The sequence below is a fragment of the Alosa pseudoharengus genome, unplaced genomic scaffold (genome assembly GCF_046254945.1).
Source record: "Alosa pseudoharengus isolate Yale_2024_CS ecotype anadromous, Long Island Sound unplaced genomic scaffold, YU_APseudo_1.1 YU_APseudo_1.1_scf_3, whole genome shotgun sequence".
Taxonomy (NCBI): domain Eukaryota; kingdom Metazoa; phylum Chordata; class Actinopteri; order Clupeiformes; family Clupeidae; genus Alosa; species Alosa pseudoharengus.
Window position 1 is genome coordinate 38,025,189 of NW_027468718.1, and position 27,964 is coordinate 38,053,152.

The window sequence follows — 27,964 nt, forward strand, 5'->3', positions numbered from 1 at the left end:
CCAGGGGTCGGGAACCTTTTTTGCCTGGAGAGCCACTTTTACCAAATTTTTTTTTTTTTTAATCTCAGAAGAGCCACATAAAGACGGTTACAAGAAAAAGTTTAGATATTTAACGTACATTTACTTTCATTCAACAGAGGATTTTTAAATACATGTTCTACTAGTTTTAAAAGTAATGTGCAAGTAACTTGAAATGTAAAGTGGAATGACAGAAGTATAAGCCTTAGGCTTCCCATGTAGGCTAAACACCACCCCATATTTTCCCAGTGTTCTTTTGGTATGCAAACCTCATAGTTAACAACACAACACTCAATTTTCATGACATGACATGTCATTGGCGAAATTGAACATTAGGCCTACTGTACCAGAGATTAGATTTGGTGATGGCCTTGGAGTCTGGCTGGCTCATATTCAGTGAGGTGAAGTTTCATGCAAGAATTGAGGCTGTCATCATTTAAGGGCAACTCCACGCAAAACTGTCATATATCCATAACGCCAACATGGCATTGTGTTGGCGTTATGGATGTGACAGTTTTGCGCGGAATTGCCCTTAAACGTGAGCGCAGGTTTGTCTTTATATTTTTCATATGTGAGAAAGATTTCACATAAGTGGAACCGAACAGGGTTAACACAGCAATACTAACTCGTTGCAGTGTGCGATATATAACGGGCAGTTCATTTCGCGTTTTCAGAATCAGTCTTCGGATGGAAACTTTCCCATTTCAGCCCGCTTGTGTTCGCGCTTGCAAGCTGTGGTCACTGACGTTTACTTTTTGACATTTTCCTTATCTAACCTACAGCAAGCGCACACATCAACAATAACAATTAAAGTGTTCTCGTTCATCTTTTTTTCTCTTCGCCATTTTCTTTGTTTTGGATACAACCGTTAGCTAGCTGAATTTTTAAGTAAAGCATCAGCGGGTGGAATGTTATCTCGGCACAGCATTGTCCAATAAAAAAACGCGTTTTTCATATCTGTACAGTAGGCTACACGTAACCGTGAATTTCAGCGGTAGAGAACAGACATGGGATGGATTAAACTACGTGAACATATATTATATTTCGAACACTATTTTAACATTTTGATTTCAGTAGGTCCATTTTTAATTTAATACAGTACCAAAATTATTCATGACTTATTGAGTAAACAAATGGCAGGTTTGTCCGAGAGCCAGATGCAGTTCCCAAAAGAGCCACATGTGGCTCGCGAGCCATAGGTTCCCGACCCCTGACTTGGCCCCTTCATTGCTGGTTGCAGCTATCGTTCTTTGTTACAGACTATGAAATGCATGGCTTCTCACCAAACAGCCCTGTCACACATCATCCAACCATGGCGGTCACTGAAAACAAGCTTGTGCATGCGACTAGTTTCATGTTTGGTTTTTTTGCCATTTAAAAAAAAAAAGAATTTATTAATACCTAGATCTTGCAACCCTTGAATGAACAGAATAATTCCTTTTCAGGTTAATCATTTGTTAACAAATAATCTGAAACCTGAATGTATATCTCATTACAACAAATGCAGTCAGAACGCAATTTTTTTATTGACAATACTGAATACAGAAACCAAAAACCTCTCGCGTTACAGAAATCTGGTCATAAATATATGTTAACAGTAAACAACGATTCAGATCCACATATAAACTAATGTGTCTTCTTAGTGAGAAAGAATTGTCACATTTACAGTGTATTAAGAGGAACTGCTGCTTCCAGGGCTCTTGCTATTTTTTAGCCCCCTATTAGTGCTGGACTGACGAGGCACCCGCTGACTGGAGCCATCTCTCCCTCCCTTTTCCGTGTGTGTCTGTGCCATTTTGGTCCGCACTGCAACACAGAAACACAAAATTATGCTACCACATGGATTTCCACATGCACATGGGTAATCTATAGCAAGAGTCTTGAAATTGATGTTAAGCATGTATCAGTTTTATCAGTCTAGCTTTAGCACTGATTTCCCTTCCTGACACCGTTTTCCAGACGTGTCCAGAGATAGTCATTTCTTTCAGATTAATAAATCTATCTATCTATCTATCCCTATCTATCTAGACCCCCCAGGATTCCACATGCCTTGTTTTTGTTGACAAATGTTTTAATTGTCTTTTTCAATTACAATACAAAGACACAAAACAGAACAAGGCACATCAATAATTATAGACGCTTGAAGATATTCCAAATATAGAGACATTAGTGGTATGTCTTGCTCTGGTGGTAACTGAATGTTTCTCATCATGTTGTTTAAGGAAAAGAAAATAATAACTAGAAAAGCATTTCCTGAAGGAAATACAGTGCATGAAAATGCAAAAATATGATGTAAAATATCATACAGAGTAAAAACAAACTATATTGGTTGCTAAGTAGATGAGGTTTAATATAGTTGGAATGACTGAACAGTTAAATAGGTGGATAGTTTAAATGGTTAAATTATTTAGGTAGATAGTTGATGATGACCGACAGTTGGAATGGCTCTAATGTTTGCTAGTAGTTATGCTAACTATGTTAACAAAGATAATAATGCTAACCAAGTCACTATGCTAATTAGCATGCTAACAATGTGACTTAGCTAACCTAGCTAATCATTTTTAATAGTTATGCTAACTATGTTAACCATGTGACTTAGCTAACTTAGCTAATCATTTTTAGCAGTTATGCTAACTATGCTAACTGGCATGCTAACAACGCTAACATGCTAACTATGTTAACCATGTTACTTAGCTAACCTAGCTAATCATTTTTAGTAGCAATGCTAACTATGCTAACTAGCATGCTAACTATGTTAACCATGTTACTTAGCTAACTTAGCTAATCATTTTTAACAGTTTTGCTAACAATGTTAACATGCTAACTATGTTAACCATGCTAACTAGCTATAGTGGGTAGGAGTCATAGTTGATGACTTTTATTTTGAAACAGTTTTTGGCAGAGGAAGCCGTTGAATAGAATGTGTAGTCTTAATAGGGCCAGTTTGTATGCTTAACCCTTAAAGGTGTAGGTTTTTGAACATTCTAAGTTCCGCAACAATTGAAGGTTCTAAAATTCTATGTTGAATTCAATGAACCCAGATATTCTTTAGAACGTTCATTTCTCAACATTCCCGTCACACCGGTGTGACGCTACACCTTTAAGGGTTAAAGCCTGAGACTGGCAGTTGATCCAGGTGGCCTGAACACCTGGCATAGGATTCGAATTGCTTAATGGCTCTATTGTGATGTCATCAGCCCATGTTAAGTCTATGGGGAAATTTTTAACAGTTTTTAATTAATAGTTTAAAAAGTATAAAAGTTACAAAGCTGAAAAATACATAGCACCCATGTCCTAAGTAAGACCTACGCAATGTAGTTTGAATGAAGTTCCTACGTTAAACGGTTGAAGCTGCATTAAACGCGTTAGAAGAAGAATCAGAAGAACTAGAAAAGCATTTCCTGAAGGAAATATAGTGCATGAAAATGCTAAAATATGATGTAAAATATCATACAGAGTAAAAACAAACTATATTGGTTGCTAGGTAGATGAGGTTTAATATAGTTGGAATGACTGAACAGTTAAATAGGTGGATAGTTTATATGGTTAAATTATTTGCTAGGTAGATGAGGTTTAATATAGTTGGAATGACTGAACAGTTAAATAGGTGGATAGTTTAAATGGTTAAATTATTTAGGTAGATAGTTGACGATAACTGACAGTTGGAATGGCTCTAATGTTTGCTAGCAGTTATGCTAACTATGTTTCTAATCATTTTGTCAAAAATGATAACTATGCTAACAATGTTAACTAGCATGCTAACTATGCTAACCATGTGACTTAGCTAACTTAGCTATTCATGTTTAGTAGTTATGCTAACTAGCATGCTAACATGCTAACTATGTTAACCATGTGACTTAGCTAACCTAGCTATTGATTTTTAGTAGTTATGCTAACTATGCTAACTAACATGTTAACTATGTTAACCAAGTGACTTAGCTAACCTAGCTAATCAATTTTAGTAGATATGCTAACTATGCTAACTAGCATGTTAACATCCTATCCATGTTACTTAGCTAACTTAGCTAATCATTTTTAGTAGTTATGCTAACTATGCTAACTAAAATGTTAACATGCTAACCATGTTACTTAGCTAACTTAGCTAATCATTTTTAGCTGTTTTGCTAAAAATGCTAACAATGGTAGCAATGCTAATATGCTAACTATGCTAACCATGCTAACTAGCTACAGTGGGTAGGAGTCATAGTTGATGACAAGTAACAGTTACAATGGCTAAACAGTTAAAAAGTTCAGTAGTTTAAAGGGTTAAATTGTTTAACAGTGAAATATTGTAGTGAGGACTTTTATTTTGAAACAGTTTTGGGCAGAGGAAACAGTTGAATAGGATGTGTAGTCTTAATTGACTCAGATTGTATGCTTAAAGCCTGAGGCTGCAGGTGGCCTGAACACCTGCCATAGGATTCTAATTGCTTAACGGCCGTATTATGATGTCACAATCGGCAATGTTAAGTCTATGGGGATTTTAAAAAGTTTTTCTTTAATAGTTTAAAAAGTATAAAAGTTTCAAAGTTGAAAAGACATAGCAGCTTCGTCGGTTTGAATACCTACGTTACATAGTTTGAATGAAGTTTCTAAGTTAAACTGTTCAAGAGAAATAGCGTACGGAAAAAGTGGTAAGCGGAATAATAATAAGAAGTTGTTGCCTAGGAAGAACAGTACAGTGCATTTTCATGCACTGTAATAAGAAGTTGTTGTTGCCTAGGAAGAACAGTACAGTGCGTAATAAGAAGTTGTTGCCTAGGAAGAACAGTACAGTGCATTTTCATGCACTGTAATAAGAAAAGTTGGAATAACAGTACAGTGCATTTTCATGCACTGTAATAAGAAGCCTAGGAAGAACAGTACAGTGCATTGTCATGCACTGTAATAAGTATAGTATATAAGTATATATACTCTTTTGATCCCGTGAGGGAAATTTGGTCTCTGCATTTATCCCAATTTGTGTATTAGTGCAACACACTCAGCACACAGTGAACACACAGTGAGGTGAAGCACACATTAATCCCGACGCAGTGAGCTGCCTGCTACAGCGGCGCTCGGGGAGCAGTGAGGGGTTAGGTGCCTTACTCAAGGGCACTTCAGCCGGTCCTACTGGTCGGGGTTCGAATCGGCAACCCTCCGGTTACAAGTCCGACGCACTAACCATGGCTGCCCCAAAAAACAGACTACAAAACTGCAACAAAATCTTCCCCCTCTACGTAACTATGTGAACGAAAAATCGAGAGTTGACGTCTCCTTCAGCTGTCGGAGAAGCAGCGGGAGGCACTATGAATCATTCATCTTCACATCGTCTGAAGGAGAAACTGGTGGATCAACTAAGGTAAAAACAAGTATTTTTCATGTTATTATTTCTTATCCATGTTATTACTTCAAAATAGTTTTTAAAAGTGATTTTTGCCAGTAATACAGCGTGTGTGTATGGCAGTTGTGTTATGCGTATATTCACTTCAGCTATTTGCCAGCAAAAGCTTTCTAACAAGCATAATTTTAAACTGAATTGACCGGTGAAAGTGGCTACCACTCGGTTTCTTTTCTATACCAGCTAGCTAGCAGCTATGCAGCTAACCTGGGAAACCTTTTGAAATTGCACAGGGAAAGCATGCATCGTTATATTGAATCATGTATACTCTGTTATTTAGTAACCTACTAGGCCACATGGGCAAATCCGTTTCATGTCTACTCTAGGTGTTAGTGCTACAAATAAAATTAGCATAATTGTTGCGGTTACTTAACCTGGGAATCCAGAGTTCTCTCTGGCAACGAGTAATGATGCACATAACTTTTGCCCCTTGCATCGCGGGGAACCAATAATATCTGTGTATCTGATATAGGCGGGCTAGAGGTGAGCTAAACAGATGACGGACGTAGTGTTATCCAATTGCATCGAAGTCCGGAATCAGTCAGTTAACATTGATTGTATAGTGTTATCCAATTGCGTGCAGTGAGATTTTCAAATGCGTGCTTGGTGCTGCCCCTCGAGTTGGGCCATTACGTTATTCGTGGCCAGACCCTTAATCTTTCAGATTGGGTCTGGTCCTCCAGGCTAGCATTTACTCCTATTGAGATTAATCTGCTGTATCCTCTGTATTGAGATAAATGGAATTTTATAAAAACAGTCCCAACACATCACAATAAACATAACAGGAATATTGTTATGTTTATTTATTGTTTGCTTTTATTTTTCATTCCAACTTGCTGTGGCCCCCCCTGGTGCCCCCTCATGGCCCATGGACCCCACTTTGAAAACCACTGCCTGACCAACTACGGTGTGCACCGTGATCATACAACATTTCCTTTTTTAAAAAAAAGAAAAAACGAACAGAAAAATAAAAAAGGCAAAGGTGTGTACCAGGGTAGGAATTTCACAGCAGCCACAACGGCCATGGCCGTCGTTGCCCTTTGCATTGGCCGTGATGCCCCTCTGAAAATCAAAGGTTTACAGGCCACTGTGGCCTTAGTGCCCCCTTCTTTTAATATTCTGCTTTGCGTCCGTCTAATAGCGATTTTCATTTAGCCTATGGCCTGTCAAAATAATCTTAGCATCACAGCGCAAATTAATTCAGTCTTACGCAGTGGAGGAAATGACAGCGCATGTGCGTCCAAATTCACCCATTCTTTTCTCTGAAATACTCACGATCGCGAAGTAGCCTACTCATCACACAGACACATGTATCACATCACATGAAAGAGCTTTTTCTCAGCTTTTAAACGATGTTTCTGCTAATTGCTGTGGTGAACGGTTCGCGAGAAAAGTAAATAATATGATTAAATTGAATCATAACTTCTGCGCCCATCTCCCTACCCATTCATCTTGGTGGAATACTTCATGAACCCTTAGTTTGACACGACAAACCATATATCAGAATAAACAGCAGACCTTACCAAACACAGAAGTGTAAAGCAGTCCCCTGTACAGTTAGCCGTTCCAGATTATTCCGGTTTTAAATTTGCAGCAAGGTCTACATTCATGTCTCCAACTTTGGTCTTTAGGTTTCAAAATGTGTTTAAATTGTTCTACATGATTTCATAACAGGCCAAATACAAAATAAATGTTACAAATATATCCTAGATATCGGTAAATATTAAAATCAGAGGATATACAGCTGACTAAGAGTTTGTGAAAGGAGCCTTAATGATCACAAAATGCTAAGCATGCATCTACTATAGGCTATTTGAGTTTCTTAAAGCTGAGCTGTGCTTACTGTAAATTGTTCAATACATGATTGCATACCAAATGATTCAATACATGATTGCATACCAAATATAAAATAAATGTTAAATATAGCCTAGATATCTATAAATATTAGATAATCAGATGTTTTACAGTTCTATGTAATATGTCATGTTTCATGTTTTTGTAATGTTTCATACAGTGATGCAGGACTACTGCTGTGAATAGGCTAAATACAACTTTGATCATACTACTGTATAGTTAACTTATGGCTTTGGCGCCCTGACATGTGGCCTTTGTGCCCCCCACCAAATATGCCCAACTGAAGGCCAAGTGGCCTTCCCCCTAAAAATGTGAAATTCCAAGCCTGCTGTGTACATATTTTAATTTACGAGCGAAGGGACTACTCATCCCATCAGCCATTGCGAATGATACAACATTTTCCAACCAAAAGTTTAACATGCTTCCTTTTGACAACAGGATGACTAACTTTCTACCGTTTACATTGAGCAAATTCAACTTTCAAGGTGCGTTTTTCATCGGATGGCCACTCATTGCTCTTCATTGCCGCAGACAAACACTGGTTGAGGCGGGAATTAAGTCAAACATTTCCAACAGTGATCTCAACCAATCAAATGCTAAGGCTCTTACTAGGGATGTCCGATATTGGCTTTTTTGCCTATATCCGATATGCCGATATTGTCCAACTCTCAAATTTCGATTCCGATATCAGCCGATACCGATGTCGATATGTGGGTTATTTTTCCTCAAAACTAATTTAGGTAACATCACATATCTCCTGTTGTGGAATTAACACAACATGCTTAATGTTATTGTGATGCCCCACTGGATGCATTCGTGAATGCAACAAGGCTTTCCAAATGTTAACATTGTCTGTGCAAAATAAGACTTAATTTAGGGAAAAAGTGCCATGTTTATTTTTTATTTTTTAATTGTCTCAAACAACAGTTTGGATTACACTCTCCCTGAGATAATCTTGACAATGCCCACAACAAATAGGGCAAATTTGACTTCTTCACAAATGATAAAACATTGTACCTGAACAACTATGTGCAACATAGCAGAATGTAAAGCCAACTAAAATAACAGGCATAGTGTATGACAGGCTACCCTTTTTCTGTGTTAAATGAGCCTGCATTTGTAGGATGCTTCATGAACTGTTTCTTTAACTAAAACTCAATCACCTTAATTGAATGAATGCACAAATATGAGTCAATTACAATGTGGCAAGCAACTATACTGCACAATTTTGAAATCATTTGTTTGAGCTACAAAAAATACTTCAGGCTTGAGGTGAAGTACATAACGGGCCATACCCACAATCAGGCTTGGAATTTCACCATTTTAGGGGCAAGGCCACTTGGCCTTCAGTTGGGCATATTTGGTGGGGGGCACAAAGGCCACATGTCAGGGCACCAAGGCCAAAGTTAACTATACAGTAGTAGGCCTTAAAAATTATCAAAGTTGTATTCACTGCAGTAGACCTGCATCACTGTATACAAAAACATAAAACATGACATATTACATATAACTGTAAATCATCTGATCATCTAATATTTTCAGATATCTAGGCTATATTTAACATTTATTTTATATTTGGCCTGTTATGAAATCATGTATTGAACAATTTAAACACAGCTCAGCTTTAAGAAACTCAAATAGCCTAGATGCATGCTTAGCATTTTGTGATCATTAAGGCTACTTTCACAAACTCTTACAGTCAGCTGTCCTCTGATTTACCGATATCTAGGCGACATTTGTTTTGTATTTGGCCCGTTATGAAATAATGTGGAACAATTTAAACACAGTGTAAAACTTAAATCCCAAATTTGGAGACATCCATGTATGTTGAAATTTACTGCAAATTCAAAACGGGATTAGTCTGGAACAGCTAACTGTACAGGGGACTGATTTACACCTTTCTGTTCGGTAAGGTCTGCTGTTTATTCTGATATATGGTTTGTCATATGTTAAACGAAGGGTTCTGAAGTATTCCACCGAGATGAATGGGTAGGGAGATGGACGCAAAACCTTCAGTAGAATTTATGATTGAATGATATTATTTACTTTTCTCGCGAACCGTTCACCACAGCAATTAGCGGCTAACATCGTTTAAAAGCTGAGAAAAAGCTCTTTCATGTGATACTTGTGATGTCTGTGTGATGAGTAGGCTACTTCGCGAGTAGTTCAACTGAGAAGAATGGGTTAATTTGGACGCACTTTCTTGCGCTGTCACTTTCTCCACTGCGTAATTTGGCCATAGGCTAAATATATATCGCTATTAGTAGGACGCAAAGCAGAATATTTAAAGAAGGGGGCACCAAGGCCATCGTGGCCTTGTAAACCTCTTTGTAAACCTCTGATTTTCAAAGGGGCGTCACGGCCATGGCCAATTCCAAACCACAGACATAATGTTGAAACAGAGCGAGCAAGTTTGTTACTGCAGCCATCCACGCTTGTTTGTATGCTTCAAGACGCAGCTTGATGAGGTCATCATCTGTGCGCCGGTAAACGCTTCAGGAGCGCATAGGCACTATTTGGGTGTAACGCAAGCATTATTTTATCGGTTTTAAGGCAAAAAAAATCCGATAACGATATTAACAGATATTACATTTTTATGCTAATATCGGGCCGATAATATCGGTGGGCCGATATTATCGGACATCTCTAGCTCTTACACTTTAGGATTTTGGGTAGTGTAGTGCATTTCTGTGAAATAATATAAATGAATATGAATAAAACACATTTTTCAAGGTTTATATATAAACTTGAACAACACAAGCATATACAATTGTTTCGTAGCCCCATAGTTGGTCTATATTGGACGGTTGCAATTTCATGGCTTACGGTATAATCAAGGGAGAAAATTAATGGTGGCTAGGTTACGGGGACGCTGGCGAGACACGCCGCTCCGTCTGGCATCATGTTTTTGTTTGTTTTTATGTAATGTTCGTAATTTTATGTAATGTTCTGTTATTTTTTTGTATTTATTTGTCAAGTTAAATGTTTTCACCCTTTATTTACGTTATTTTCGATAGTTTGATAATTTTTGGTCCCTTTTTCTGTCTGATAACTAACGGTAACGTTAGTTTCTATTCGACTGGGCTGATGAGCTTGCCTTGACTAGCCGTCCCTCTTCCATCTGACGCTGCACATCCTCTGTCTGGACTCGTCTGGAAGGAAAGATTGCTCAGGGCAATGGGCTTACTCTGCGAGAGATCTGCAGCTGCCACTACCGCCGAGCTGCGGCTGACCTGCGAGCTGCCATAATGTTAACGTATAGCACTGCTAGCCTCTGACGCTGGGTGCCTGCAGTCTGGATTGAGTGCTGACGTGGGGAGCTCTGATGGCGACGTCGGGAGCCATGAAGCAACAAACGGTCCTTGCTAAAGCCACCGAGCTGCTGATCAGCAGGAAGATCGCCCATCATGACTTCAGACTTATGTTCTTCCGGTGCTGTGCTCTCCAGACTGCCAGTAAATTATCTGAGTTGGTCAGGAAAGAACTTTATTGCTTTATTGCTTTATTGTCTTGCATTGGCAGTTTCACACGGGTCATCATTGCCCTTGGACTTTTTCAGCCGGTTGGAAATTTGACTAATTTTAACATGATTATTATTATTATTTTATTTATTTATTTTCAATTTGCTGTGTTGTCTGTCTTGTATGTCTTAGTGTCACAGGAACGCTGGCGACTACGCCGCTCCGTCCGGCATCTTTTGTGTTTGTTATTTTTTAAATGTTTTTTTCATGTGGTGTCAACGCTGGCGACTACACCGCTCCGTCTGGCATTTTTTTGTCTTATTGTCTTTTGTTTGATGGCACATGTGAGTACTTTGTTTTATTTTATTTATAGGCCTAGACCTATACCTATACTTTTTTTCTCTCTCTTTTTACATCTTGTTACTTCATTGTTTCTGTAATCTCAGCTTCATTGAAAATGAGGGCTTCCCTCAATGACCCTCCGAGAATAAATAAAGGTTGAATGAATGAATTGATTCTTACTTCCGGAATCAAAGAGGGAGGTCACTGTTGAGCTCTATTAGTGCATTATGTGTTTATACAAATTATTGGTTGTGTGCAGTGTATGACACAAAAACTCAGAGTTTGAAGAGTTTTGCAATAATTATGTGCTTTTACAAGAAAGGTTTTACTCAGACTGTTTTGACCACAGTGCAGCAAATTGCCATACTCACAATGCATGTTTTTTCTATTAACAATATTTAATTTTGGCATAGAAAATTATCAACTCATGTGCTAAAATAATATTAACCCTGAGGGATCATCCAGCATCATACATGGTTGATTATACAAGCTTTGATGAATGTACTGTATACACTGCGGGAGTCCCGCAGCAGTGCCCCCCACCTCCCCCCAACATTCTAAATCAATTGTATGCACCATATTGCTATGTAGCATAGTAATATTATACACCATTTAAAAGCTTGAACTCTTGGGAATCCATATGACAACATTTTTCATGTACAATCTGTATAGTGCTTTACATTTTCAGATTAATCTTACTATTTCTCAATTAAATTTCTATGCATTATTATTATACGCATTAAATATACGCATTCATTGAACCAACAAAGAAAATGCAAAAATAGAGACATTTGTGTAATCATTCCATATTTTGTGTAGTCATTAAATATCAGAACCCATGACATACATTCCAAATAGTCTACAAGAAACCCCAAAGTGTTACCTTTCATTTGCGACCAGGATTATGCTTCTACACCAAGAGGTTGCCACACAGTAAGCATTTTATTGTCAGTATGCATTTTGGGTAGCTAAAAGTCCTAGGGTTTCCATAGGGCATTTTACAAAACGCATGAGCATATCTTGGCAAATAATGGTCTAAAGTACTCATATTTCATTGTTTATTGATCTACTTTGAGAAACAGATTCACAAGACTTGGTAGTGGGCCTCAGTTGTTTTTCCAAGACAAAATAAATGACCAAGTGGGCAGAATGTGGTCATTTCCAGAGATGTACAAAACTGCCTAAAAAAAAACTATAATTCTACCCTTTGCCACTGACAGTTCATCACACAGTCAATCTATTGGTACTAAAATAATCTACTAGGCCTCTGCTTTCAAAAGAGGTCAAGCACTTGAATATAAGTCAAAGTATGTGGAAACAGGGCCATCATTAGTAGGCGGTGTGCAATTTCGAGCAAAAACTCAAAATAGGGGGGAGGGGTGTAAGTGTAAAGATTTAAGAGCTGACCTCTGGGCTCTGGGTGGGTGGACACTGAAGCTGAAGAGCTATCTCCAGCTGAAGTATCAATGAGTCGTTGGCCTACACACATGGCTTTTAACGTTTGGAAGACAGCCAGAGGAGCCACGTTCATCTTCAGCAGGTCCAAAATGATCCTGAGGACAAGAGAGCAGAACTACATCAGGAGAAAAGGTGGAGGGAGGTACTGAAAAAATCTTTAAGATTACATTAGATTAGATTCAACTTTATTGTCATTGTGCAGAGTACAAGTACAAAGACAACGAAATGCAGTTTGCATCTAACCAGAAATGCAGAAAAGTGCAATGTGATATACAAAGTTGTTAGTTGTTTGTTGGTTGTCACCGGGATGTAGAGCTAGAGTTCAGTAGGGGGACAGCCATAGGGAAGAAGCTTCCTCTGAACCTGCTGGTTCGGGTGTGAAGAGACCTGTAACGCCTCACGGAGGGGAGTGGGGTGAACAGTCTGTGGTTGGGGTGAGAACAGTCTTTGATGATGCTGTGCGCCTTACGCAAGCATCGCTTGGCCTGGATGGCCTCGATGGAGGGGAAAGAGGAACCGGTGATGTGTTGGGAAGTTTTCACCACCCTCTGCAGTACTTTCAGGTTGGAGGCAGAGCAGTTGCCATACCATACTGTGACACAGTTGTTGAGGATGCAGTGTTTCCCAGAGAATTGAATTCCATTTGTGGTGGTTGGTTTGTAGAATTACCTTGAATGCAACAGTTTAACAAATTGGCACAGCGTGGTTATGATGCTAACCAGATTTAAGCACAATTTAGTACAACCTGGAAAATCATTGTGTGGTGGTCAATGTTGATATTGTGGTGGGCCGCCACAAATAAGTCAATGTATGGGAAACACTGGGAGGCTCTCGATGATGCAGCGGTAGAAGTTCACCAGGATCTGAGGAGACAGGTGGACCTTCTTTAGGCTCCTCAGGAAGAAGAGACGCTGGTGAGCCTTCTTAAACAGGGTAGAGGTGATGAGGGTCCAAGAGAGGTCCTCAGAGATATGGACACCCAGAAACTTGAAGCTGGTGACACGCTCCATCTCAGTCCCGTTGATGAGAATGGGGGTGTGTGTGCCAGCTTTAGACTTCCTGAAGTCCACAATGAGCTCATTGGTCTTTTTGGTGTTGAGAGCCAGGTTGTTGTCAGTGCACCACGATGTTAGGTGCTGGACCTCCTCCCTGTAGGTTGTTTCATCGTTGCTGCTGATGAGACCAATCACCATAGTGTCGTCTGCAAACTTGACAATGGTGTTAGAGCCATGTACAGGTCAAGTCAAGTCAGTTTTATTTAGTATAGCGCATTTAACATGCACAGAGTGCAACCCAAAGCGCTCTACATACAAAACATTGACAAAAAACAAAAGACAATAAGACAAAAAATGCCAGATAGAGCGGCGTAGTCGCCAGCGTTGACACCACATGACAAAAACATTTAAAAAATAACAAACACAAAAGATGCCGGACGGAGCGGCGTAGTCGCCAGCGTTCCTGTGACTAGGGATCGACCGATATGTTTTTTTCAGGGCCGATACCGATATCAATTATTACCAAAACAGGAGGCCGATAACCGATATGTAAAACCGATATGTCAGTTGTCAAAAAGGGGGGTAGATAGTAAAGGCGATATGCTGCAAAAATTTCATTCAAAAGCATTTAATTATGCAAACTTTTCTTTCTTCTGTTTGATACACAATTGTCTATCAACCTGCATCACTTGCAAGTATCCTGTGTATCATGTTAATCCAAGAGCTGAGTGATAGCAATTATTTTCATAGAGTAGGCCTACACAATGGGCTATGTGCTTGTTAAGGGACCTGTCACAAAGAGGATGCCATCGTGTGTGTGAGTGCACGAGGTGCATGTGGGATGGCAAGTGTTACGGTTGAATAGTTTAACAAAACAGTTTTAAAATAGTTCGTAGGCTATTTAAGCATGCAATTTGTGTCCATATGCTATAAGCTACACTTTTGAGGCACCTTAATAGACAGCTCAGGACGCAATTTAGTTCAGGTGGGATTAAATTAAGGCTGGCCCTGGGTGCATATAGTCTTTTCTGACAGTCAGTTTCAAAAAGGAGCAATTAGACTTTTTGATGTTCGCTATCACATAATTTAGGACTTGTCTGTACTATGTCCGCCGAGGTGTCCCGTTATTCACAATTAACGGACGAGGCGGAGGCAGAGAACTCCCGACGCGTAGCACCCGAGTTTGTAGGCTAACTAGTAAACAGCATATTGCTAACGTGCATCAATCGGGAATTTGCTAAATGAAGGAAGTTGGTGCTTTACTTCCGGATCAAAGAGACAATAGCTTACAAAGTGGTGTTTTTGGAACTTCAGTGTAGATGATTGTGATTCATTGCAACTTCAGCAATGTAGGCTACCTTCCTTACCTTCGAAAAATAGCTCCGTACAGCTGAAGCCCAGTCTACAGTCTGCGTCAGTGAGAATCCTAAACTTTGTGTTCAGTCTTTGATCCTGATTGGCTGCATTCGTGCTAACTAACAAATCAGACGGTGTAGTGGGCGGGACAATGCTCTTGACCACAGAGTAGCAAATGCAGGGAGTGAGAGACGCTTTACAGACAAAGTAGCGCATTTCATTCTTTATCCATTTCAATATCAGTTTATCGGTGGAAAAAATGACCGATACCGATTATTATAAAAATGCTAAATATCGGCCCTAATAATCGGCCAGGCCGATAATTGGTCGACCCCTAATCCAGTGCATGTGGCAACCCTAGCTGATTTTAAAGCTAACACGATGTTTAAAACCATAAACAACCGTAAATTGGGACAAAACTAAAGGTAACTTTAGCCTTTATAGGGCTGTATAAAGTTATCCAAATGAAAAGGTCGTTATTAGGCATTGCATGTGGATGTTGTATATAGGCCACTTTTTAGGTGACCAACACACAAACGAAACCGGGAAACAGACAAATATTATCAATGCTTTGAATGTTTCAGTGCGTGCACAGGGGTGTCTGTAGATGGGTGTGCATATATTCATTCATTCCTGCAGGCACCCCTGTGGCCATGCATGCGCCCTTAAAATAGTATCTGAATAACCGCCACTGACTTTAGACTAGGTTATTCCTGGTCAGTGGCGGAATTGTTTTCTGAATCTGCAAAATATCACCAGGGAACGTTTGCGCTGGAACACGCCTCCTCTGCTAATTGATCAAATGCATTCCCTATTATCCGAGTAACAAATGCTGAATCGGTCTTTTAATTATTCTACCTTGTGTCACTTATGTTTTCTTTTTTAAGTATTATGTACTTTAGTTCTTAAACTCATGTTAAACTATTGCCCTTTCATGCTTTTATTTACGATCACTCTTTGCTTTTGTTAAATCACATTGAATGACTTGCATTTAGGGCCCTATTTTCCGACCTGGCACATGGCGGAAAACGGATTATTATCCCAGCGCAAAGTTTATTCTTATCTTGCACGTCTATTTTTTCTGAGCAACACGCCAAGGGGTGTGGCAATTAACAACCTAAGGAGGTGTCTGGCGTGTTGTCTAAAAATAACTATCGTACACTTTACGACACTGACCAAGAGAAACCTGGTCAGAACTCCGTGGCGAGTTGTTTATATGTTATTTTAAGAGCGCATTATCAACAGTGATAAGGGCGGGCGCACAACGCACCATGCTTCTCTCATTCATGCTTCTCGCGCATCCATGCAAAACATTACAAATTACACGATTAAAATGGGAAATATAATTATAATAAAGATATTACTAAATACATCTCACAATGAGTAGTTATTTGCAAATTGGTAATGACGGATAAAAGTGATTAGTGATTAAAGTGATTAGGCGAGAGAGAGAGGCAACTCATCTGCAGGATAAACGTTTTTTATTCAGTCTTTCGAACATTACTGGTGTAAGCGTTGCTTTTTTCAGGCTATGCTTTCGATGGTAACCTATTTTCAGTCAATAGTGAAAGTAACTGTGTATAACTGTTTTGTCGTTGACTATGAGACCACGGTGAAGTTTCATTTTGCCAATGAGTTCAAATAATAGACGAGTTCAAATGCATGTAGGCTATACTCTGTTAGGTTTTAGTAAAGCATGGTTTAGTGGAATACCTGTTCCATATGGTCTCGCGTGCAAGCAGATTCCTTCAAATGCGCCGCTGACTATCAAAATACCGATGCACTGTTTGAAGTTGCGCTGGGTGCTGTTAAAGGGAATGACAGATGTCATTCTCATTGGTTAAAATTATGTTACGCCCAAAACACACCCATGACTGATTAAAAAACCTAGGCCCACCTTCTTGCGTCATGACAGGGCCCTGAATGAGTTTGAAATGTCCTATATAAATAAACTTGGCTTTATTTTACTGTTAATAGTAATGTCATTTTGAGAGAAAACATTTGCTTCGTAGATAATTAACTGCATGTTTTCAACAACATGTAATCTGTAGTGCACTGTTACTTTGCATTTTATGCCAATGAGGCTAATCTAGTAGTGCTGCCACTAACGACTAATTTTCTAACGACTAATCTTTCGACTAATTTTTCGATTAGTCGACTAATCTAAACGACTATTTTTTTTTAAATCAAGTGTTTGTTATTTTGTTGTGTACGTTTTATTTTGAACTCAACTAAAGGGAAAACGTAAAATATATATCACCCTACTTTTGTTAGAAGCTGTATTACTGTAAGTAAACTGTTCAAAAACATTATGTATTAAAAAAAAACACCCATTTAAAATGCTACCTTCAGATCTACAGTAATGTCAGACCTTTGATAGACTTTATTTGTATGCCAGTGTTGCCATCGACATACACAACTTCTTTGACCTGAGGCCCGGTCATGGCATACTTTGGGGTCATAGGGCCCACCTACATGAACCCACCCCCCATCAAATTATCATTATATCACATCACAATTATTATTGTTATGCTATATTGTTATACATGCACTTCAAAGCAGCCAGTGTTTAAAGTGCTAACATTGTTCACAAAAAGTTTGAAAACATGCACATCAGAGGACTGCTTTACTAATGTAAAATATAATTAGAATAGTTCCATTGCTTTTGCATGGTTGCATGATAAATACTTCTCAAAACAACAGCAATTATATGGGTGTCATCGTTTTGGGATGTTTCCCTCATGCAAGCATCATATACTGGTAGGCAAATGGAAAGAATATTTACATATTTAATTATGCCACAAGCTTTTGGCCACGTTATTCAAATTTGACTATACAATACCGTAGATAGTGTATTATAGTCTGTGCTCTGTTTTTATGGAAGTTGCATAAATCCACATTGTTCTATTAAATGTAGTTTCATAATTAAATAGCTTTCCAATAGGTTGAATTGGAGATTTGCTACCAACGTTATCAAGTGCTTTCAGTTTCTCTCGCGCATTGAATGAACGCTCATACCACCATTTAATTGTATGCCTCTATGTTTGATGACACCAAATTAGCAAGTAATTCATACTGATTGCAGAAAAGTTTGTTTTCTTTTTCTGTCGGTCCGCGGTTCCCTGATCAATTGCGCAGCAAATTATCAGACGAAGCCCCGGGAATAATTTCACTCCGCGGCTCCGGACCAGCAATGTCTACGTTACGGCCGGTGCTGGTCCGCGCGGCCCATAGTTTGAGAAACGCTGGACTTTGAAAGGCGACAGGAGTTGAGGACTTTGCAAATGAGCCTAACATCAGCATGTTCAAAACAAGTAGGCTACAGGCACTTTGCGCGTCTTACCACATAGGTTACTTCACTTTATCAGTTGGCTTGAACGCTAAAAAAATATGCGTTGAGACTTATTGACCATGGGAAATGACGCACCTTGATTGTTGATATCACGGGCGGCGGCATGTTCGGTTTAACTTTTTGTATGAATGAATTACAGTAATGACACGCCGTTGCGTTGTCAACGTGAGACACTTCACTTCATTTATTTCAATTTCCACAATAGGCTACTATATTAGTCAGAGTCTGGACTAGCGTAACCCCACTTAGCTCTGCCTAATAATTAATTGCGCTGAAAGCAGGCAGGCACGCAGCTTTGCTGCTGGCATTAACACTTGCGTGCATAGTGGGGTTTAAAACATGCCAAAGTCTTAGTAGCCTGTTTAACATCCAAAGACAGTCATTGTACTTTTCAAGAGTTAATAACATAGAGTTAATATAACATTACAGCCGTGTGAGACCAAAAATAAATAGGCGGTCAATAGTAAAACGACTCTTCGACTAAAAAAATTGCCGTCGACTAATTTTCATGGTCGATTAGGTCGACTAAGTCGACTAATCGCGGCAGCACTATAATCTAGTGACTCAAATTTTACTTACTTAAAGACTTCCTGGTCTAAAATAATTCCAGCAGCCTGAGTCAGCTCAAAGACTTCATACTCTTCTGCACTGAGGATCTTCTTCTTTTTGTTGCTATATTTCTGCACATTCCCAGAAACTGTGACACCCAAAGCAGAGGAATCCGAGGTCATTAGCACTGTGGTAGGCTGCATTGAGAATGACATGTCACAATCTGAAAAGAGAAGAAAAAGGTTCAAAAAGAGCAACTTGCAGGTAAAAAAACACTTTTAACTAGTGCTTTTAACGTCCTAAGACATATTCATTTATTTCCTTATTTGTTTGTTTGCTTGTTTATTAAGGGTTGTCACACTTTGATTATTTAATATTGTCTGTGGTTGTGTTGTTCTGCTATGTTGCATGCGGTCTTGTGGTGTGTTCTCTGTCTCTGTGACTGCTCCTTCCTGTCAGCAGGCAATTAAAGGAGAATTTTGGTGATTTTTTAATTAGATCTCCATTTCTCGAGAATGTTTCGGTACGAAAAATAAATATTTAAATAATTTAAAAAATAATCGTTTTTTACCTAGCTGGAGTTGCTGCAGCCAATAGTTAAAGGAGCCAGGCAGAATAAAGTGCTACACCGTGGGGGCATTAACATGGGGACTCATTGGTGCGCACGGCACAGAAAATGTATCGAAATCTATTGAAAATTAAGTAATCGTGTATGTCCATCGCAAACGTTGATATCGCGATAACGATAGATTTTAGATATATCGTGCAGCCCTAATATAAACCTACTATTCTGAATAATGTAATTTATAATAATTTGTGTTTCATTTTCACCTGCTGCCATGTGCGTTTGGCACTGGTGTTGCATCTGAAATGTTCACAGGATTAGGCATAGGCCTACATTAAATCAGTCAATAGGGGCTACTTAAACATTCAATTATCCTTATTAATCTAGATGTACACTTCTGAATTGTGTTGCATCTGTAGGCCTTTTTATGAACTCAAAATAGGCAATTTAATTATTTCAACTCATTTCAGAAATTACGCAAGCTATTAATCCTCCGTAACACATATTTGAGGAACATGTGGAAATAAAACTTTACTTTTAGGCATTTAGGCTACCTGATCTGCAATACGTTGCCAACAGCCTTGCCTTGCTTTGTTTGCTGCCGACGTATTTTATTTTTGTCGTAGAGTGGGTTTTAATTCCTTGTAACTTGTCATAATAATTGTGCATTCCTCATCCGTAAAATAAGGTGATCGCGTCATCATTGATAGTGGTGACTTGCGCTGCAACCCGCCCCTTTTATGTGAACGCGCACAACTCCAATTAGGTTATGGTTCAACAAATCAACTTCTTAAAGGAACACGCAGGGTTGGGTCAGATTACTTTGAAATGTAATCCATTACTGACTACAAATTACATGGCAATTTTTGTAATCAGTAACGTAATCAGGATTACCAAAAACATGTAACGTAATCTGATTACTTTTGGATTACTTTTAGATTACTTCAATAAATATGTCCCTTAAGTAAAAGACACCACCACTGAATTGATGAAAGAATTCTCATTCTATTTTTCTGTTTATTATTTCATTACATCTAAGAAATCTCTTTGCTCTGAGTAAAGCATTCCTGTGTGAATTAACTGATCTTTTCCTCCAAAAATCTTAAGCCCCTTGTTTTAGTGTTACCATTTACTTTGAGGTCACCAGGTCCCATTGTCTGAAAAACACCCAAAACTAATACATTTCTATAGCTATTCTCCACTTTGGGGGTGATATTTTGGTGGTTGAAATTTTCCCCATCCCAAAATTGATCACTTAGTCATGGATGTGATCATGGATCACTATTCTCCAAACATGCACAACTCAGCTTAACCTTTATAGGGCACACCTGGACAATGAATTTAGCTTTCGCTGGATTTTTTTGACCCAGGGACATGGCCTGAGATTGAATGACACCATGTCCATTTCAATTGTGGGGGTGAGAAAATTATTCCTTTGGGATGTTTTTCAACCAGGGGGACCTGGTGACTTTCTCAAAGTAAACGCTAACACTAAAACAAGAGGCTACATTAAGATTAGGAGGAAAAGATCAGGCAGTGTGCCGAGAGACCTGCCACAATAGTAAATAAGTTAGTAAGTATAGATACTCTTTTCATCCCGTGAGGGAAATTTGGTCTCCCAATCCGCGAATTAGTGAAGCACAGTGAACACACAGTGAGGTGAAGCACACAATGAGCACACAGTGAGGTGAAGCACACACCAACCCGGAGCAGTGAGCTGTCTGCTACAACGGTGCTCGGGGATCAATGAGGGGTTAGGTGCCTTACTCAAGGGCACTTCAGCCGTGGACGTGGATGTGGGCTTGCATGATAAAATGTAATCAGGTAATCCCCAACAATGTAACTGTAATCTGATTACACAATTTTTTTATTGTAATCTGGGCTGATTATAGTTACTTGATTTTTGTAATCTGATTACGTAATCCAGATTACATGTAATCCGTTACTACCCAACCCTGGGAACACGCCACCCAATGTCAGTAGTAATATATGTTCTTACCTTAACTTTCACGAGTTGAGTCATACCTCTCCCGTGTCGGTACGTGCACTCAAACGCTCTGGTGCGCGGCTGGACTGTGTTAGCATGTTGCTATGCTAGCGGGCTTTGACGGTAACTAAGCGTAGAAGTAATCAAAAACATCCACGTTTTCCCGACTTAAATACAGTTGCACGAGTAGTTGATAGAAATGCTACGGCCACGCAACATGAAACGTGGCGATTTTCCAAGCGAATAAGCCGGAGAATTACAATGTGTGGCGCAATAGCACTTGGGAGTACTTCGACCTAGCGTAGTAGTATTGTTAACACCTAATTGTAGATCCTATCCACCACAGAGTTTAGAATCCATGCTGGATCGACCCTCAGCCTCTCCCTCCCCTCTGAGCGAGAGAGAGGCACACACACTAGAGATGCGCTGATCATAGCTGTCAACCCTCCCGTTTTTTCCGGGTTTCTCACGTATTTTAACTTTTTTCCCGCTGTCTTCCCGTTTTAATATTTTCCCGTAAATATCCAGTATTTTAACAATCTCATAACATTAGCTCTACCATCAGACTTGTCAGTCTCTCCCAGATAGCAGACTTTCTGGCAGCACTTTGGCATACATCTGGCGATTTTGGGCTTTGTTTTGGCAGACCAAAACTTTTGGTTTCAATTTGGCATGATTATGGGCAGTAGGGGTGTGAATCTCTCATGTAAAAGACGATACATCTACACATCTAGATACATGGGCACGATTCGATACAAGAAAAGATACATGTAGGCCTGTCACGATAACAAATTTTGCTTGACGATAAATTGTCTCAGAAATTATTGCGATAAGCGATAATATTGTCGTTCTGAGAATTTTCCTCGGGAAGAGGAATACGGCCCACTTGTTGTGTTTTTTTTCCCCAACTGGGAAAACTGCAGCGGATGATTGTGTTTTAGATGCATATGCATGTTTGTTGTGTTGCCGCTTTTAATTGCGACTGTTTTCCAACAAATGTGACACACCGACTCGTACACGTTCAGTGGTTCACCACGGGCATTCGGTTTAAATCCGAAATGCTCCCACACTGCAGCTGTCGCGTTTGGCTTAGAAACCAATTCCATCTTTTTTGTCTCGAATAGGCATAGCCTATTCGAACTCGCAACTAGCTTTCTCTCTGCCTAGTGCCTACCGGTATACTTCTCACGCGGCTCTTTAGCTGCACTCTGTGGTAGGCTATGCCAGTAGTTCCGCCTCCCCACACACCATGCGACTGACAAGTGACTGACATGAGGGTTCACTCATGGTTACTCTAAGGACCCGAGAGGGAGAGAGAGACGATGAAAACAAACAAGCATGCAAATATCGTGGCCAGAAAAATTATCGAGCTAATTTTAATTATCATGCGATTAATTGATTTATTGAATATCGCGACAGGCCTAGATACATGTTCATAAAAAACGATTCAGTACGATGCGATTCGATGCAGTTCGATGCAGTTGAAGAATGGAAAGCATTCTGAAAGATTTTTTATAATTTGCTTAAGGCGCACATTAATATTATCAATTATCATGGTCATGTCAATTAGGCAAAAACAAATGTGTGAATACGATTAACTTAACTGAGGTTTGTATCATATAGCTACTGTATTGAAATGAAAAAAGAATAGGTTACATTTCAGCCAAACAAAGCAGCCAAATACAACATAAAAATACATTTTTATAGAGTTTATAGATTTTATAGAGTTATATCTGATTGTTTCAAGGAGCTGTAGCCTATTGTTGAGGTAAGACAATACCGAAATAAAATAAAACGGTGCTTAACACAATCTTGGCCTTTTCTCATAGCCTACAAGAACAAAATAGGCCTACATAGGCTATCAATGAACTGGGCCTATTTTGTTCCAAGTCTGAGTGAATATGAACAAAATAATAATAATTTGTACATCGTTTTAGCAGCAAGGGCCAAATTATTCTTTAACATTAAGGAAATCCCTTCATCAAACGTAAGGCTACTCTACAGACTATCGTTGCCGTTTAGTAAGTGTTTAATTTTAGCGCTAGATTTTGACAAACAAAAGAGTAAAAACTGTCAAACACCGACAGAGTGCGAATTGTCACGTGCTTAAGTTGCAGTAGATGTATGGGAAATGAAGTCCTTTGACTACTTTGGGCAATGAGTGTAGCCCAAAACAAACTTCATTACCCACAAATCCGTGCCACGTGTAGTTTCAAAACAGGAAGTGAGATGAACACGCTGCTTGCAACGTAAATCAGAGTCTGAGCGAGCAGAAAAGGATATGAACCGATTTGTAACAAGTAAATCGATATAACGACCGGTTCATTTCAGTTTTATTCCGATACGGGGCTTCACATATCGATGTAGCCGTATCTTACACGTTAAAAACGGATACCGATACGTATCGGTTAATCTTTACACCCCTAATGGGCAGCCATAACAGATAAGAAGGCGCCAGTATGTATGGCTGAATTATGGCATATTTCTGGCCAACCGTAGCGTTAGATTAAGAGCGGGGACAGCATCTGATCTGATCTACAATCTTTTGTAAATTGCTTTACAATTACCGTCGGGCCTATAGGCCTATTGCCTGGCTTGCCTCAGCTTCGGTCACGTCCTTTTACAATTTTATCATTGTAATAAAAAACGCAATTTGCCACATAATTTCAACATGCTCCTGGCCTACTAATTAATGCCTATTGTACTTTATTTTTTGCAAAAAGAAAGAAATCCTTGATAAAATAACAAGTCATTCACATTAGGCTACTTTACACACTGTTATGTCAGGGTGACTGACAAGCCTGTTCTGAAGACTCCCATTCATTTTGACTGCACGAGCGCGTCTTTTTCAGACAGACAGCGCAATCCCTTCTTTTTCCGCTGTGGATGTTATTGAGTTTGTAGAAGTTTTAGCTCTTACGTTCTGAACATCTCGCACTGCCATCGCCCGATGTCATTTCTGAGTCATATCACTCTCTGTCTCTCTTTTAAATGCCTATTCCCTGAATGGTAGGCTACAATTATGTGTTTAGGCTAATATCGAAACAAAATAACCCAGGCAGTCTCATCTAGGATATAACACAGGTTGAAGTCAACGTCAAGTTGGTTCTATTTAGGGAGGTGAATGTGTGTAAACATCTGTAGATGACTCAGAAATGACATCGGAAGACAAGGAGTGAATAGTGGCAAGAGGCAAGCCGAAGGCTGCTGACAAGGGCCCGACGGTAATTGTAAAGCAATTTACAAAAGATTCACTGAACAAAAATGCTGATGAGGTACATGAAAATTTAGCTAAAAATGTGGAGAATGCAATGCAATCAAGCATTTTGGACGATATATTGTCACAAGCTGGCAGAATAGGCAACAGGCCGATGTGCGTTTTATTTGGAGACTGTTTTGCGAGACAGAGACTGAGTTTGCTGCTGATATTCTGGGGATAGGCTACAACATAGCCAATGTACAACTTTAGCCTTTTAATATATTTGCTGCATTAGGTCAGTCTTTCTAGAACAGTCAAGGGCTTTCTAGCCTCACGTCAGCAGCGCTGCATCACCCATAGGCCTATAGCCTACATTAAAACAACCAGCGGATGGTGGGCGGGTGCGGTTTTGAAAATTGGTCAAAAAACTTTGGTGCTGATGGATTATAAGTTTTGCTATGCAGTTATGGTTGAAATAATAGCCCATCAGCGCATCTCTAGTGTGTGTGCCTCTCTCTCGCTCAGAGGGGAGGGAGATGAGGGTCGATCCAGCATGGATTCTAAACTCTGTGGTGGATAGGATCTACAATTAGGTGTTAACAATACTACTACGCTAGTCGAAGTACTCTCAAGTGCTATTGCGCCACACATTGTAGTTCTCCGGTTTATTTGCTTGGAAAATCGCCACGTTTCATGTTGCGTGGCCGTAGCATTTCTATCAACTACTCGTGCAACTGTATTTAAGTCGGGAAAACGTGGATGTTTTTGATTACTTCTACGCTTAGTTACCGTCAAAGCCCGCTAGCATAGCAACATGCTAACACAGTCCAGCCGCGCACCAGAGCGTTTGAGTGCACGTACCGACACGGGAGAGGTATGACTCAACTCGTGAAAGTTAAGGTAAGAACATATATTACTACTGACATTGGGTGGCGTGTTCCTTTAATCAGCGTCGTAGTTCCAATTAACACCCCTTAAGATAACCAGGTTTTGTCAACCCCGGTTTAACAAAGTAACCGTGGGTTACATCTGGGTAGGTTAAGCTCCCTTGGTAGTACAGGTGGATATTGAGGGGTAAAGCTCTATAGCAGTGGTCCCCAAACTACGGCCCGCCACCTCATTTTGGGTGGCCCTCCAAAACATTCCGTGGTATATAGCATCCGGCCCGCACAGGAGTACGACATCGTCAAACTATAACCTCCGCAATTTCCCCATTCATTCTCTATGGCGAGTCTTAACAGTACACGTGCAATACTCTTTTTGTCCACTGGTGGTTGTTTTGGCGCTGTTTTGCGTTTGCCATCGAAAACGGAATGAAATGTAGGCCTACCTGCAAACAATGTAAGAGGCCTATTCTGACTGCATCAGTGCTCAAAATATTCTAAAAGTTTATCAATTAATTGTTAATAACTAACTAACTTCTATTCAAGTCATATTTCTGGGACTTTCTGGGATAATTATTTCTATTTTTTATTCACTTGTTCAAATGTTCATACAAAGAGTTCACAAGGTTCTCATCAGGTGAGTGAAAGTTAGAATGGTGGTCATTTCAGACCACTTCAGTACTTCATAAAATGTTCATAGTTTGAGAACTTTAAATTATTTGTAGGATATTCACAACTTGAGCTGTGTATGCAAAGACAGAGTTCAGAGTTCACACATTTTTAATAAAATATACTTTTGGGACTCCCTGCTAATACTTTTTTGAATGCAAAAGTATTTAAATTAGTATTATTTAATTTGAGCTACAGTACATTTTACACTGATATGGCATGATGGCAATATAAAAACAGCTAACAATGGTATTAAATTACAATAGCCTATGATTAAATGTAATGTAATATTCAACTTAGGTACCTCTGGCTCTCTCTTAGAGCCAGGCATAGTGAGCTGGCCCTCGGAAGAAAAAGTTTGGGGACCACTGCTCTATAGACCTCCATGCATTCTGAGCTCGCCCGAGCGCCCTCAAGTGGAATCGGAGGAGGAACTGCAACCAGTCCAGAAACCGGAAGTAACCAGACAGCGCCAATTCTCTTCCTATAAGACATTCTCTGGTACTATGGTACTAGCAGAGCCCGTCTACGGAGAGCCTCCCCACTCTCTATTAATCCCATACAAACCGAATTTGGCTGCAGTTCACCAGAGTTCACCTAGATGGCGATCGCGGGCGAGTCCAAAATACATGGGGTCCTATGGAGCTACATGGCTACATTTATTGTTTTCACCTATTTAACAACTGAAACCCTCAGATTTTATTTTATTTTTAGCAAAATGGATATGGATTATCAATCAAAAGTGAAATAATCCGGGAGTCATGTCCTTTCGTTTTCTTACAGGTTGGGTCGTTGTTGCCCATAACACGCTAGCATTGATGCTATGCTATGCTATGATCACGCTAATGAATGACGTCATTTACACGTTTGAAAGGCTTTTTAGAACAATTAAGTGACTTTAGAAAATATAATACTCAACCAAGTGTATTGTCTTTGCCTCCCCTTTCGAATACAATATTCAAATTACTTGAAAAAAAATTATATCCCGAGAAAAGTGGATTTTGAGGGGTACAGCTCCATAGACCTCCATAGACCTCCATTCTGGACTCGCCCGTGAGCGCCCCTAGATGCAGTACCACACCGGAAGAGTTCCGAGAGTGAAGGTTCTCCCCTTATTAGACATTCTCTGGTACTAGCCTACACGACCATCACGATTGAGGCGTACAATGTCACCGGCACATTTAAGTTTGCTGTCGAAACTGGTGAAATGCACCGAAGATTAACTGGTCACGTGGCACTGGCATTTTGAACCACACTTCGGAGCAGTTTTCCAAAACACATCAACTTCTAAATGTCAGTTTTTCGACTGTCCAAACCCTAATGTTTGTTTAATCGTGTAACCTTAAGTTGACGTTAACTGAACTAGGTAAATTGCTAGTTGGAATGTTTTCACGTTATACCAAGAAAATCGGTCTTAGCCTATTAGCAAAAACTGTTAACAGCCATACAATAGGCTACACATTAACCTCATCTTATCTCAAGCAAAACAACACAACGACTAACATAGCTTTGCATTTAGTAGGCTATAGCGTTAACGTTACAGTTACCAAATGTTGTCCTTTGAAACTAGCAGCACGGTTCCTTTTCCCTGGTTTAACGTTATCAGAAGAATCTGCTGTGTAGACATAGAGCCAGCGACAATAATATCAACAATCATGGCCACCATTCGTTACTTTTTCAAAATAGGAGTCCACGGCTAGACGCGCCCTAGCGGCAGCAAATGTAACTTGCAGCAGTCCACGGCTGCATTCCATTCCATTAGACAGTAAAAGAAATGGACGAATAGAGTGTGGTAGCAGAGAATGTACGGCTCTGGTGGTAGGTTGTAGAGGTCTGCACTTTCATTTACTTTGTAGCTGCTTTACCAGGGATTATCATAGAAACACATATGATGG

At 39.6% G+C, this 27,964-nt stretch overlaps 2 protein-coding genes across 3 annotated transcripts in view; one reads left to right on the plus strand and one right to left on the minus strand.

Annotated features, from left to right (window-relative positions):
• Positions 1 to 27,964, plus strand: part of vwa8 (von Willebrand factor A domain containing 8) — an 833,026-nt gene that overhangs the window by 790,377 nt on the left and 14,685 nt on the right. The gene's annotated exons all lie outside the window — the stretch shown is intronic.
• On the minus strand, positions 1,521 to 27,740 carry mzt2b (mitotic spindle organizing protein 2B). Of its 2 annotated transcripts, none has more exons than XM_076264206.1 (4): positions 27,617 to 27,740; positions 18,796 to 18,988; positions 12,463 to 12,608; positions 1,521 to 1,824 (listed from the first exon to the last, which is right to left on the minus strand). In XM_076264206.1, the coding sequence occupies exons 2-4, from the start codon at positions 18,978 to 18,980 to the stop codon at positions 1,691 to 1,693; spliced, it is 465 nt and encodes a 154-aa protein (XP_076120321.1). In that variant the 5' UTR covers positions 18,981 to 18,988; positions 27,617 to 27,740; the 3' UTR covers positions 1,521 to 1,690. The 2 variants fall into 2 exon arrangements, with proteins under 2 accessions (XP_076120321.1, XP_076120322.1); XM_076264207.1 differs by having other exon boundaries at positions 27,611 to 27,736.